Below are 16,446 nucleotides of genomic sequence, written 5' to 3' on the forward strand. Positions count from 1 at the left end.
AGTGTACCTTCGTGAGAATATCTGATCAGGGGCGGCTAACGTAGCTCACCATAGTGTACCTTCGTGAGAATATCTGATCAGGGGCGGCTAACGTAGCTCACCATAGTGTACCTTCGTGAGAATATCTGATCAGGGGCGGCTAACGTAGCTCACCATAGTGTACCTTCGTGAGAATATCTGACTCAGTAAAATGAAATTATATATTGAAAATAATCTCAAATATATCCTTGTCGCTGCTGGTGAAGGCACCCGAATTCTTGTAGAAAACGTTTTCCCAGTCAGAGCAGTACTTTAGTTTTGCCACACGAGGAATGAAAGACGTCGTGTTGAAGAAATAATTTCGAAAGATTTTAACAAATATTCACATTGTTTGTTTCAAAATATTATTCCGAATTAGTCCACAATTAATCTTACTTTCAAACTAATAGTGTGCGATTATCCTCCTTACATTTTATAATAGGATAGTTTTACCTTACAACAATAGATTATGATATATTATCCTGATTACACTTGATAATATATTGTTTTACATTACAACAACAGATTATGGCGGAGTATCCTGATTACACTTGATAATATATTGTTTTACCTTACAACAACAGATTATGGCGGAGTATCCTGATTACACTTGATAATATATTGTTTTACATTACAACAACAGATAATGGCGGAGTATCCTGATTACACTTGATAATATATTGTTTTACATTACAACAACAGATTATGGCGGAGTATCCTGATTACACTTGATAATATATTGTTTTACAATACAACAACAGATTATGGCGGAGTATCCTGATTACACTTGATAATATATTGTTTTAAATTACAACAACAGATTATGGCAGAGTATCCTGATTACACTTGATAATATATTGTTTTACATTACAACAACAGATTATGACGGAGTATCCTGATTACACTTGATAATATATTGTTTTACAATACAACAACAGATTATGGCTGAGTATCCTGATTACACTTGATAATATATTGTTTTACATTACAACAACAGATTATGGCGGAGTATCCTGATTACACTTGATATAAGATAGTTTTACTTTACAATAATACGTTATGATGGATTATAAATCAATTTTATTCTGCAATACAGATTCCATCAGCTCCCTTATTTTGGATAATAAGATGGTGTTACAATAAAACTAGTAGGTTAGGTTGGATTATTCTGATTTATAGATTAAGCTTATCCTTACAATGTGGATTAGGTTTCGTTAACCTCGGTGAAATTAATAAAGAATTAATCTCTACATTGAAAACTTGATTCTGTGAATTTGATTAAATTGTTTTACATTAAAATGTAAGTTGTTGAAACAGTCAACGTGTTTTCGGTTCCTCCCACTGAACAAATTTTCCAAAGAGATGGGAGTCGCTACTTGGTTGGTATTAGTGTGTTTTGGTGGGTGTTGGACAGCAAATAGAAGATAATGAAACGTCGTATTCCACCAATAAGAATATTATTCCCCAGGTAGCAGTGTTAGCAATTTTTGCGTATCGGCATTACATTAATACTAACGAATCCGTCACTGTATACAAAACTTCAATTTATATATCGTAAATTACTAACTAATAACTACATTAACTACAGTGCTCTTAAATTAATGAAACTTTAAGTTCAGTCTCGAGTGAAGCATATCACTGCTACAACGACTACAGGAATGACGCTACTGATAGTAACAGTATCATGCATTCTATAAATTCGTCCAGTACGTTAATCAACAAGATTACAATGACGGCCATTACTATTGTACAAAATCATAGACTTCATAGAAGTTTACATAATAAGAATGTGGTTGTTTGTTTTCGATGTTGAACTATATATAATATACAGTCATGTGAAAAAGTTAGGACACCCTATGAAAGCCTGTGTATTTTTGTAACATTTTTGGATATATAGATATTTAATCTCAATTTCAACAATACTGAGAGATTATAAAAATGTAACTGAACAATTAAAACTGAAGAAAAGACTTTTCAAGATCTTTTGTAAATGTAATTCTACAAAAATGCATATTCTAACTGAGGAAAAGGTTAGAACACCCTATCTCCTAATAGCTAGTGTTACGCCCTTTGACTGAAATAACTGCAGTAAGACGTTTCTTGTAGCCATCTATCAGTCTTTGACATCGGTCTGAAGAAAGTTTGCCTCACTCCTCAATGCAAAATTCTGTCAGATGTGAGATGTTTGAGGGATTTCTTGCATGTACAGCCAGTTTCAAGTCACTCCACAGTATCTCAATGAAATTAAGACCTGGGCTTTGACTCAGCCATTCCAGAACTCTCTATTTCTTAGTTTTCAGCCAGACTTTGGTGGATTTACTGGTATGTTTTGGGTCATTGTCGTGTTACAGGCTCCAGTTCCGCTTGAGGTTTAATTTTCTTACAGATGGACTCACATGTTCCTCAAGCACAACACAGTAGAATTCATGGTGGATTCTATGATTGTGAGCTGTCCAGGTTTCGCTGCAGCAAAGCAGCCCTAAACTATGACACATCCACCTCTATGCTTCATAGTTGGTATGAGGTTCTTTTCCTGGAATGCTGTATTTGGTTTACGCCAAACATGTCCTTTGTTCTGGTGTCCAAATAATTTAATTTTGGAGTAATCTGCCCAAAGAACTTATTCCAGAAGTCCTGGTCTTTGTCTACATTCTCTCTGGCAAACTTCAGTCTGGCCTTGATGTTTCTCTTACAGAACAAAGGTTTCCTCCTTGCACACCTCCCATGCAAGTTACACTTGTGCAGTCTCTTTCTGATTGTAGAGGTATGCACTTTCACATCAACAGTAGTCAGAGTCTGCTGCAAGTCCTGTGATGACATTTTAGGGTTTTGGAGACCTCTTTAAGCATCTGGCGATCTGTTCTCAGGGTGAACTTTCTTGGACGACCAGATCTGGGCATTTTGGCATTTGTTTTGAAAGCCCTCCACTTGTTGACTATTTTCCAGATAGTGGAAAATGTGGGATCTTTTTAAATCCCGTACCAGACTCATAAGCTGCTATAATTTTCTTTCTGAAGACCTCAGACAGCTCTTTTGCTCTTACCATGGTGCTCACTCTCACTTCAACAGTCAGGAGCATACCAAACTGCACGTCTGAGGTTTAAACAGAGCAAGCCTCATTCACAATACTGAGTAACGATCTGTGTGTGAGTTGAGCCATTTTAAGTGGGTATAAATGTGGGAGTGTCCTAACTTTTTCCTCAGTTAGAATATGTATTTTTGTAGAAAGATCTTTACAGAAGATCTTTACAGAAGACCAGCATGCTAACCATTGCGTCTGAAACACCATTACAAGAAAGCCCACGCTGTTTTCCTCTGTTACATCTAGGGCTTAATTTTATAGAATATGTTGACATCATGGTTCAGAGGAAGTTATAAATTTATGACTTTTATTGAAATATTGTAAAAAAAAACTATTGCAGGCGTACAAAAAGTATAATGCAGTTTTTGATTTTCAATTACATTTGAAAACAAAATTAATATACAAGACATAAAACAAAAGAAAGAAGAGGGCCACTTATCAGATTTGTAGGATCTTTATTTTAGCAGTGGTTGCACGTGGCTAAACGAAATAGTGGATAAAAATATAATGTTGTGACCGCTACTACGTTAAACTCAAAACCCGATAGTTGTGCTTTCCACAGTAAAATGGTGTTTTATAGGTAGAATAACTATATAATATCTAATATTCGAAACATATTCAAGTCTTCTTGAGCAAAGTGGAAAGAGCGCATGCACTAAGATTTATATGAAATACTTTCAGCATTTCTAGAGATCGCCATATTCCCACACCAGGGAAGTTATTCATTTTAATGTTTGTTTACTCTAAGTGCTAGAAGTAAAGAGGGTAAGGGTTGGCATTTATCACATATATAACTCGTTTGTACACGCTGAATGTGGTTTTCAATAAACCGTGGAAATGAAGGATATCCACTATTTGTTGTTTTTTTTCCTTTTCTTTTTGACTAATCACCTACATTGAAATATAAAGTCAAGTTTCCCTGATTCACTTACTATTTATTGTAAAATTTTATGTTTTTTCTGTAACAAGCAGAAGGCTACTTCACTGTAGATTTAGGCATAGAGAACAAGCATTACTCTCCATACATAAATTCAGTTGATAATTTCTATGAGTTTCTGTGTTTCAATGTATATTACTTCAAGTAATAGCACACTCCATCTTTCGTTCTTGCTATTAATTTTTGTACATATAGAGATTACGTTGCATTGTGCGTTTCGATTTCTTCGATATATGACTGTTCCAAATCTCCTAAGCTGGTCCACCTTTGTTAGGTAATGGGATTACGGCCGAAAGTTTCGTTTTCGGCAAGAGTTTACTTTACTTTACTTACAAATTAATGCATGCTATAAGTTATCTTTTTCTTGTGTCATATCGACTTGTGACGTTCTAGTCATTTTATTATATAGAATTATATTAAATAATTTATAAGTCTTTAATTCTGATCCATTTTGCGTCAAATAATAAGATGGTAATTATTATAATGCAGGAATTCGTCGTTGAAAATCTAAGTCCGTACCATTGTTAATAACACTACTGAAAATCCCACGATATTTCAAACTAATCTATCGCTCGTGAAATGTCAAAGGGCCTTGTTTACGCTCGAACACAGGAAGCTCAGTTTATATATGTTTTTATACACTCGAAAGATTTGTGGTTTCTAGGATCACAGTTTTCCCACAAGTAATACTTGAGTTCTTTAATTTGAAATACATTTTGTAACTGTTTAATCTCTACAATAACCACAGATAACTCTTGGGTTCTTTAATTTAAAGTACGTATGTAACTTTTCACTCTCTGTAACATACACAAGTAACTCTAATCAGGGTACATTTTTCTCCAAATAACAGACACAAGTAACTATAATCAGGGTATATTTTAATCTCCAGAACAGACAGAAGTAGCTCTAATTAGGGTAAATTTTAACACTTTATACGAGCGCTCCTCCATAAATATGATTTTAATCACTAGCTAAGTACAAGGTGCGATACAACACTTCTTCGTTTTATCAAAATAAAAGCAAAATTCCATCAGAAACTGAATTTAAAAAAATAATGATGAAAGAACATTTTTAAGAAAAACCAAACGTATCAAAAAATTAAAAAGTGGTATTGTTGTGTACCACACGCTCGAGATGAGCGTGTTTACAGCAAGCAACTGTTTTATAACAACCCTATTTCCCCTGTGGGAACATCCTAGATTCGTCCCTTACCAAAAATCTAAATTAAGCTGTTTTTAAGAGAAGTTTAAATGTAAAGTTCGGAGTTCGATACCATTTTGTTATTAAGGCTTAGAAGTTTTGGTTGGTTGGTAACCAAAGGGCTACTCTTTTACCAACGAATAGTGGATTTACCGTCCCATTTTTAAGCCTCCACAGCTATAATGATTGGTGGGACGGAGATTCGAACACGCGACCCTCAAACTGCATGTCAAGTGCCTTAACTACCTGGTCATGCCAATTTTGTGGTTCAATACATAACATAAGGAAGAGCATACTTTAACATTGTCAACCTCAGTTAATAACTGTTCGATCAAAGACTGATAAAATTAAATGTAAAGCACCCATTATTCGAGAGTTAGCTTAACCAAGAATCGTGTTTCTGAAGAAAGTTTACTGTGAACATTTGGTCTTTGTTATTAATTTATCAGAGCAATGAATACCATGTGCATGTAAAAAATTAGTAAGTTCCATTAAATTTCCAGTTGACCGTTGTCTACGTACCATAATACGAATACTTAGATACATATATTAATGCGGAAAAATGTTAGAAGGCGTCTTTTCTTATTTCTATAGATTTACTTTTCTGTTTGTTTGTATAGGATATTTGCACAAAGCTACTCAAGAGTTACTTTCACTAGTCGTCCCTGAGTGTAGGCGTAATGACTAGAGAGAAAACACCTAATCAATATCGCTTAATAGGATCTGAGTGTTATCTGAAAACACACTTACAGATTCAAAGTGTAAAGTACTATTTTGGGTCAACGGGTCCTCGATTTCAAATAATAGGCTAAGCCTAATTGTTCATTCAGCTTAATGTAAGCTGACGTACTTGAAAATAGCTAATAACGTAGCTAATGTGGTCCTGCTAGAAATATCAGATTGAGTTACTCCTGTAGATGTTAAGGAACTCATAGTCGTACAATGACGCCAAAATAATTTCAAGTGATCCAGTAATTAAACAACTGTTAAATTTATTGCCACCGTATTTTTAGTGCACCTGTTTACTGTCTTTCCAGTGGTGAAAGGGGGAGTTGCACGGGGAGTTGGTGTTTAGGTTTCCAGACAATGTAATTATTTTAATGAAAATCATTAGTTAGTATTAGGCCTACCAATTCTATTTTTCTATTATTCTGCTTTTGTTTGTTTCTGAATTTCGCGCAAAGCTACACAAAAGGAATATCTGCGCTAGCCGTCCCTAATTTAGCAATGTAAGACCAAAGGGAAGGCAGCTAGTTATCACAACCCACCGCCAACTCTTGGGCTACTCTTTTACCAACGAACAATGGGATTAGTCATCACATTATAACGCCCCCACGACTGAAAGGGCGAGCATGTTTTTCGTCACTGGGATTCAAAACCGCGACCCTTAGATTACGAGTCGAGTGCCTTAACCACTTGGCCATGCCGGGCCGAGCAGAAGTATAAGAGTTGAGAATAATGTGGCTGTAATAAGCCTAACGCACTAACATCTTAGTCATCGGTGCAGTACATGTGAGCCCCATGGGTCCTTTAAACGATTTCAATTCAACTGTTTGTGCACCGGGTTGTTTGTGGATACTAGAACTGTCTATGCCTCATGCACAGTCCATATCTTATGGAATGTACATTAATTATAGACAGTTTATACCTTATAGAATTTGCATACATTACGAACACTCTGTATCATACAAAATGTATAAATCTTATGGAACCTGCATTCCTTACGAGCAGGTCATATCTCACAGAATGTTCATTCCTTATGACAGCCCATATTTTATGGAATTTGCATACCTCATGGCCAGTCGATATATTATAAAATATACATATATTACGAACAGTTCATATCTTATGGAATGTACATGTTTTTTGTTTGTTGTATTTTTCAGGGAACTGAAACGTCTGTTTCTTTCGCCACATAACTCATCACATGCGTACAGCTATCTATAACATTAAACTGACAAATATGATGAAAGGCAGGTATTCAATAACACCTACCGCCAACTTTTGGGCTATTCTTGTCTCATCGAATAATGGGATTTAACATTCTTTTTGAAGCGCGCCTATGGCTAAAACTGCGGAGCATGTTTCTGTGGTAATAGTTCAGACGTACAACGCTACGCCCAGTCAACAATCACTCATAGGTCGTACATCCAGGTTCAGACATACAACGCTACGCCCAGTCAACAAACACTCATAGGTCGTACATCCAGGCATTAATGCAACTGTTGTTTCCTCAGTGATACATGATGTTATATACGCACTTTGTTCACAGCAGGGAATCAAACCAGTAATTCAGCGAAGAAAACAAAATAAACTTTTTTAAACAATGCGTGAGATTCTTATGCGAATTATTTTAACAAGGATTTTAAAATGGTTCAAACAAAATGCTAAACTCATAAATACCGTGTTATTCTGCATATAATTGAATATTTAAAAGTAAAATCATTGGCACCACATATCCAGATCAAATCTACGATATTTTAGCTTAATTATAATAGTAAAAAATTAACTAAATTTATCAAGCATTTTCATGTTAATAACTCTCTAATTTGTCTTTATACTCTATTAATTTAAATGAATTTAATTTTAAGTAGTTTTATGTAGACTGGCGTATATTTATAAAAGGAAAATATAACAAATTAAAAATAGTTTATTGGTAAAAACGAACATTATGTTTACTAATAAAATTATATTAATTTGGCGAGTTTTGCATTATTATTTTTTTATTTTACATTTTGTAATTTCCACGCCCAGGCAATTCTTTTGTAGATAGCGCGTATTACTAGTTTGTTTAAATTAAAATGTTGTGTCTAATCTCGAATATTTTCGTTGTCATTTTTGCTTTAGTTATCGTGTTTGCACGTTTTATGTGATTTTTTAAAAATTTTATTGAAGAATGTGGAAGTTGTGTGTAACTTTGTTCGTTTTAAAGACAAGACGGAGTGAATGTGGTAAATATACGATGTTAATTTGGCCTTCTTTAACTAGTTTGAATTCATGCTTTTTTACGTAAGTGTTCTGTACACGAGACCTGAAACCCACGTGCATCTAGTAAAAGGCGACGAGATGGAAGAGTTTTCTTTCTTATAGAATTCAGACTTCGCTTTATATTATTGGTTGCATGGATACGAATGAGATGTAAATACTCGTACGATCGAATTCAATATTAACTTTGAGGCAGTGCATTGCGGCAAATTCGTAAATTAGAGTGTGAAGACAGAAATAAGTCGGCTCCATCATAAATAGTCCAATTCTACCTCGAATTACGTAGAAAAATCGGAGAATCGATTCAAGCTGGGCCTTAACTATTAATGGCCTAGAGATGCTTGTAAAATGAATTGTAGACTCGGACTAGATGGTGAAGTAAAGAACTTGGAAAGTTACTAATAATCGAGTTTATGCGAAAGACAAATTGCATAGAAAGAATTCAACTTTGTCCAATTTTTATTTCACTCTTTTCTTCGAAGTTTTGCTAGAGTTGACTTAAATCTTTATTTTTATGTTCGACAGTGCTTCATAATAGACAAAACAAATTATCAAACTAAACGATATTATTATAAAGTAAATATCAAATTAAGTACATGTAAGCAGAACAACACAACAACGTTGAAAAATGTATCCAATAATTATATATAATTAGTTTATACGTTGTTAAGCACGAAGCTGTCTCCTAGTGGCACAACAGTATGTTTGCGGACTAAAATCGCTAGAAACCGGGTTTCGATACCCATGGTGGGCGGAGCACCGATAGCCTATTGTGACATGCTCATAAGGAGTATCGAAACCCAATCTTGATCGTTATAAGCCACGGGAAGGAGATCAGTAAGAATATTATTATATTTTATTTTTAAGAGTTTAGGGAACGTATTAATCACTCAATATTGTAAGCTATAATACTTCATCGGTAATACATTTCTATACACAACGAGATGTAACTGCATGTTAATAAACATCTATGTACCTTAAACAAGAAGATATAGCCTTTTCCCCCAGACAGCTTAAGTACATGGTAGGTAAGATGATAGTTTAAAAGTTATACTTTAGACAAAAATATGTTCTACCTTTATGACTGCTGTTATTTTTTAATTATTTTGGAAACAAACTGCTAAACGGACAAATTATTCATTGAGATGTGAATTGGGAACAAATTTAAAGGTTTATCTTAACGAAAAATTGTGCCTTTAAATCTGAGTTTCAAATTTCCACAAGAAATACAGATAAAATCAACAATAACAAAATCCCAGAATCCTAACAATTGGCACGGAACAAAAATCTTTCTTTCTTTCTTTTTCATACGTATTCGAAACTTTGAGTGGGGGCACATATACTTACAAAAATACATTGTATGCTCTTAAAACTAACTGGGCAAAAGAAGGCCACTGGATTACAGAAACGGATAAGGAAGTAGCGAATCCCGATGAATTTGTTTTTGGTGTTTTCTTATGGCTAAGCCACATCGGGCTATCTGCAGAGTCCACCGAGGAGAATCGAACCCTTGATTTAAGAGTTTGTTCTTGAATTTTGTGCAAAGCTACACGAGGGCTATTTGCGCTAGCCGTCCCTAATTTAACAGTGTAAGACTAGCAGGAAGACAGCTAGTCATTACCACCCATTGCCCACTCTTGGGCTACTCCTTTACCAACGAATAGTGGGATTGGTCGAATCATTACAACGCCCCCACGGTTGAAAGAACGACCATGTTGGGTGCTATGGGGATTCCAACCGACGACCCTCAGCCCAATGAGTTGAGAAGTAAATAAAAGAGTTGCAGATCATACTTAAAGTAAGTCCATTTTTATTTTATAATTCTTTACTATTTACTACGAAATTAAACGTTATAAGGTAGTTTATCAAAATTCTAATAGTTGAAAGTTAGCATCAGTGTCTTTCAAAGAATTGCCACTTTTTGGTAGCGTAATGTTCAAATAACAATACACCCTTGTGCAAATTAATTGAAACAAATGGTCATTTTACAATATTTTCAACATGGCGGCCGGTGTAGGCTCGCTGGATCCACTGATTTCCTTTATAGTCATTTTTTCACACAGACGGCGTCATTAGCTGTGTTTTGCAGCATGGTCGATCTATTTTTGGGATATATGACGAAATTTTGAGGAATATTACGTCATTCGAAAGTGCGTTAGAAGGGCAAGGAGACCAGTTAAAAAACAACTTCTTACCAACTCAATGGTATCAATGGGGTCTGAAATACAAGAATTAGACGCAAGAACAATGGAAAAAGGTGTTATTCAGTGACGAGACTCATTTCTTCGTACAGGAACAAAGAAGTCTGCATGTTCGCAGATTTCCAGGTGATAAACTTCGAAAATCTCACATCAGTCAGTTCGTAAAACATCCCTTGAAGAAGATGTTTTGGGGCTGTTTCAGCTACTATGACGTCGGAGGCTTACATATCGTAGAAGGTGTGATGCGAGGACCACAGTACATTGAAGTTTTGCAGAGAAGAGTGGTTCCAGAATTGAAAAAGAGATTTCTAGATGGATCTGGCATTTTTCAACAAGATCTGGCTCCGTGCCACACATCGAAACTTGTGAAGAATTTTATGACTACAACGCGAATAAAAGTGCTGAACTGGCCTGGAAACTCTCCAGACTTAACTCCTATTGAAAATCTTTGGGCAATTTGTAAAGAAAGACTTTGGGAAAAGACTGTACTACGAAAGATAAGCTAATTGAGGCCATGATTGAGGTGTGGTACCGCGATCCAAATATTAGTAAAGATTGCAGTTAACTCGTGGACTCGATGCCAAAGCGGATTAATGAACTTCTGAAAAATAAAGGCGGTCATATCATGTATTAATTTGTGAGTAATTTTTGGATTCTCCGAAATAAAACGCAAAAAATTGAAAAAATCGTAATTTTCCGTCTTGTTTCAATTAATTTGCACAAGGGTGTAGATATTTGTTTGTTGAATTTTGCGCAAAGCTAGTTGAAAGCTATTTGAAGCCAGCTGTCCATATTTAGAAGTAATAGACTATATCTAAAACGAATACAACTCTTGAAATGCTTTAGTTGAATAATAGGATTGACTTTAACTTCACGACACCCCCAAGGCTGAAAGAACGGGCATGATTTCTGATGAGATGTAAACCCTCGACTCGCTCTAACCAACAAGTCATCAAATACTTTCCCAAAACCAGCAAACTGCTTTTTAGCAAAGCAGTAAACTAGTAAAGATTCTGTAACTTTTACAGAAAGTTAAATAGACGTAATGATTATCTTAGAAGTAAACTTAGACAAGTAAATGAATAGTATACTAATATGATGGAACTGTACGAAACTCTTAGATTGCGAAATTGTGTTGTAAGTAATTTCTCGTGAGAATAGGGCAACCATAAACGATTTCCAATGTTGAACTCTTGTGTGTGAAAGTGAAGTAACGCTATCAAGTATTAGAAGTTAAACTTGTTTCTAGGGGGTGGCCAGAATATACACATGTGCAGATTAGTGATTTTGGTACAATTATTGATATTAAAGCTCCGTTTGCTTGTTTGGGGGCGAAGATAAACAATGTTTTACCAGCATCATCGGAAAGTGAGGTTCTTTATCCAACCATATCTGGAAAGCTTTACCTGCATTAGGTTTAGCTGGACCTGTTTCTAGCAATATTTTTGCTGGTTGATAAATACAGATTGTGTTATAACTGACCAGATTAAAACACAAACAGGTAAGTTGTGTGTAAAACAATCTTGCTAATAATTTTTGTATTTTCTGCTGCGTGAAAACTTTGCAGTGAACTAAACCGTAATTTGTGTTCTTACATTCAAACGTATACATAAGGAAATTCGTTCTTATTCTGAACTGAAATTAAATTTTCTCAACATTACGTTACATGTTGTAGTCCTTTTTCTGATTTATTAAGTATTTTTGGTTTATTGAAGTCCTCTTTGGAATAGCAAGGTGCTCTGTGAATTTGAGGATCCAGATTCGTATTCCGTGGGTGACAGTTAAAACCCACTATTCGATTAAGTGTATTAGTTCAAAACAAGGACGATTAGGGCACATAACCCTTTTGTAACTTTGCCTGAACACAGATACAACCAACCAAACTAATGGTTCAGGGTTTAACCAGTTCAAGTTACTACTCTTCTTATTCCAAAATATAAACTTTCTGTCATCTAGAAATAAACATTTTTTGGAGTTTAACCAGAAGGGTTATTGTTGAACTCCTGGGGCGTTCCAGTTATCTCGTGCGTGTATCGTGTATCAAGGCACATCAACTGCTATTGTTTCGTTGGTCCACGCTTCATTCACTTTCTTACGTATCTCAGATATTAGTTTTAGGACTAAAAAGGACAAATTAGTGACGTCACGCTGGTTCCTTAGTTCATTGGATTTATTATCTCTTCATGACGATCACAAATGTCATCTACTAGCATGTCATGCAGTTCAGAGAACCTTTGGACAGTGGGTGTCTCCTAACAATCGACTGAACAGGTAAAATTACATTGAACTCACCACACGTTTTGTGGACTAAAGAGAACGTTTTATCTGAACGATGTGGCTCTACGTACATACAACGGTAACAGGGCGTTTCTCTTTGAACAAATATTTACTTAGCTTTCACCATTTCGTGACCTTTTTGCCTGCTATCGAGGTTGAAATAAATCATTACTTTCAAGATAGAACGTGTTTCATACGCCTAGGTTTAGACTGCTTTAGACAGTTAGAATGTAACACCTTCTACTGATATGTCATTTTCAAACTCAAGAATCATGTTAAACGTCTTCCTGTGATAATGAACATTATTTAAGATATCTTTCTATATTTTGCTCAGATAATACACACAAGTTAGTTCTACTTTTTATTCTATATTCTAGTGAGGTAACACGTAACACTTTTTCTTCTTACTAATACATATTATATTCTGATAACACATTTTATTTTAATTTGTTTTACTACACGGTATTTTTCACTGAGCGTTTTATTATGTTAAAGACGTAACATGGGTTTGGAAATGTTTCAACCTAATATAGTGAATGTCTCAGTAAATAAACTATTGTAGTTCATTTGGGTGAAATATTATTTGTTTTTAATTATTTCTTCTAAACTACTACCTCAGTAGTAACATGCCCAACATCATTTGACCGTTTGAAAACCAGTTCTCCCCCACTTCCCAGAGTGCCCCCCCGCCGAAGACGGTACTGAAACATTAGCCTGCCCAACCCCAGACAGAATGAGCCGGTACCGATGTATAGATGATCAGGAGCTGTGTGACGGTTTCATTGACTGTCCTCAAGGTGAAGACGAAGACAGACAGGCATGTATGTTTTATAAAACGGTAAGTAATTTCAAAAACAAATTTTAATATAAACGTGACACAGGAAAGGAATTGGTAACAGTAACATCAGTATTAACGGATCCAGTAATAAATCAGAGCAGGAAAATAAAAAAGTAGTGTTTCTTAACATAAGGAAACAAATATCAAAATTGTGTATTCACGATTTTTATAAGACAAAACTACGTGTATTTTCCACTGCGTAATCTATTAGTGCCATTTATGTATCAGTGTCGCTATTGGCACGTTTGTAACTTTACATTATTCCTTGTGTTATTCGAACGAACATCACAAATTAAAAATGTTACATTTGTTACGTATTGTTAAAACATTGCAAAAAATTTTATTCGTGTAAATCAACCCAGAAATTTCTGTTGAATCAGAGACTGTTCTGATTTACCAAACGTAAATACTTGTCTTATAAGTACACACTATAACTTATAACTACTCCAGTTTACACTCATCACTACATTATGACCTCAAACTATTCCAGTTTACACTAGTCAGTACATAGTGGCCTCTAACTACTCCAGTTTACAATCGTTAATACACATAATGACATCTAACTATTACAGTTTACACTCGTCGGAATACAAAGTAACTTCTAAATACTCCTGTTTACACTCTTCAATACATCTAACACTTTCTAACTACTCCAGTTTACACTTTTAACTACGCAGGAATCTTTAACTACTCCAGTTTACATTGTTAGTACATAGTGACTTGTAGCTATTCCAGTTTACACTCGTCAGTTCACGTAATAGCTTCTAACTACTACAGTTTACACTCGTCAGTTCACGTAGTGACTTCTATCTACTTCAGTTTACACTCGTCAGTTCACGTAGTGACTTCTAACTACTTCAGTTTACACTCGTCATTTCACGTAGTGACTTCTAACACTACTCCATTTTACACTCGTCAGTTCACATACTGGCTTCTAACTACTACATTTTACACTAGTCAGTACGTAGTGACCTCTAGCTACTCCAGTTTACACTAGTCAGTACATAGTGATTTCTAACTACTCCAGTTTACACCGTCAGTTCACATAATTACTTCTACATATTTCTCGTCTGTACACTAATGAACTTTGGTTTGACAAATGAATTGTTTTTCATTCTCACATTAGTTGTTTGGCTAAAATAATGCAACTAGTCATTTTTGAAAATTGTTTTGGAATTATTTTATTTCTAGTTATAGAGTTTACAGTAAGGAAGAATTGATGTTTAATAAATGAGGAAACGAATGCTTCAAATCGTTTTTCTGACAACAATACAAACACAAATACAACGTAGAATGCATTTTTTGATTAACCCCTTTCTCCGGGTATTACTTGGTTACCGACGTTCTGAGTTAGGGTTAGTAACATAGTTTTATATGTACAGGGTGGCCCGCAAGTCCCTACCCATCCTTTTATCTTATATATACAGTGTATCTGTGTGCTGTCCCTCATTCTCGCTGCGCTCATGTACCCACGTACTTGTCACAATACGCTGGATACATAAGATATAAGGATGGGTATGAACTTACTGGCCACCCTGTACATTTATTAAAGATGCTTTGAAACTTAACCTAACGCCAGAATTACGATGTCAAGCCAGAATCAGTAGTGCCCCTACTGGACATTTAAAAGAACAATAAAAAAGAAACGCGTACCAATTTTCACTCAGATGTTTTTTTTTTTATTAAAAGACAGAGAAAAATCACCTAAAATACATGGCACGTCACATCATCTTTTCTGTCTGAGACAACCTATATTCGAATAATTACTAACCCTAACTCCAAATATCACAAATATTAATAGTTAGCTGTTCTCTTAATCAATACTGTATTAGGCCTCATAAAGACTTTATAAGTTTTTGTAAATAAAATTTTATTTTCGCTAAGGATACAAAGTCTAATATTTCTAGAGAACAAACCTATATTTTATTAACATCCTCAAGAGCTTTGGGAAGACAAAGTTACTGAATAACTCAGTCTCTGCTACACAACATACAACTCTATCAGTTAATATTTCCTTTGAACTTTCTGTTAATATTTTGTCAACTCAACTTACCTTTGGGACTACGACTGTCTAGAACATGTAGTGTTTCTATTGACAATTTGAACAAATTAATGATTAATCTATATATTAGATATGACTACATTATGTTTCTAAAAGAGTAAAAAAATGTATGTTTCACGTTTTCATTAACTGGAATGGATTTACTCTCCGTGAATTCCCAACTGCTAAAAGTCTGCATAATATGAGAGAGAGTTTAATTATTTATTTATTCTTGTCACCAAAGAAAATAACTAAGCTAGAAATAGGGCACAAAACTAATAAATAAAGTAGTTACCAGTTACTTAACTTCTTTATACACTTGTGAACTATTTCTTTTGTTGGAGTTTTTAGAGTTGAATACCGCATATCGATCAAAAAAACGTTAAATAAATAATAATAATACAGAGTGCATAATGGAACGTATTAGACCCACGTAGACTCTCCACGAGCGACATATGCTTAATGGGATGTAAATATTCTCAGTTAAGATGGTTAAAAGAGAAAAGGAAAAAGAGGTCGCTACTGATGTTAAAACTATTATATAATCATTGTTTATCTAGTGCTAGAAGCTGTACGTGATAGCAGTTTTCTGCTGGGTAATTTTTTTTTTGTAAACTTTTATTTATTCACCAAATTTCCAAAACATTCTTTAATATATGTTTTTAAAATGACATTCTATGTTTATTTAGTTTAATAAAGGCTCAACAAGAATAACTAATAAAAATAATATATACGACTTTTTTGTTCCAAAAATCGGTTGCAACATGCACATATCCTTAATAGAAGCACGTCTGAGAATGAATTAATTTGGAATAATGGATATTTCCCTTCATTTAGTATGCAATATCACTCTGCATAAAGTGAGCT

At 34.7% G+C, this 16,446-nt stretch overlaps 1 protein-coding gene across 2 annotated transcripts in view; it reads left to right on the plus strand.

The window, feature by feature from the left end:
- The window catches only part of LOC143257187 (uncharacterized), a 45,854-nt gene that overhangs the window by 12,279 nt on the left and 17,129 nt on the right, over positions 1-16,446 (plus strand). For both annotated transcript variants that reach the window (XR_013031729.1, XM_076515554.1), the window contains exon 2: positions 13,378-13,538. Coding sequence is in view for 1 of the 2 variants with exons in the window: in XM_076515554.1 (XP_076371669.1) it covers positions 13,378-13,538 (161 nt within the window). In the remaining variant the exon portion in view is untranslated. The remainder of the gene's footprint in view (positions 1-13,377; positions 13,539-16,446) is intronic.

Source organism: Tachypleus tridentatus, chromosome 7, assembly GCF_004210375.1.
Source record: "Tachypleus tridentatus isolate NWPU-2018 chromosome 7, ASM421037v1, whole genome shotgun sequence".
Lineage (NCBI taxonomy): Eukaryota > Metazoa > Arthropoda > Merostomata > Xiphosura > Limulidae > Tachypleus > Tachypleus tridentatus.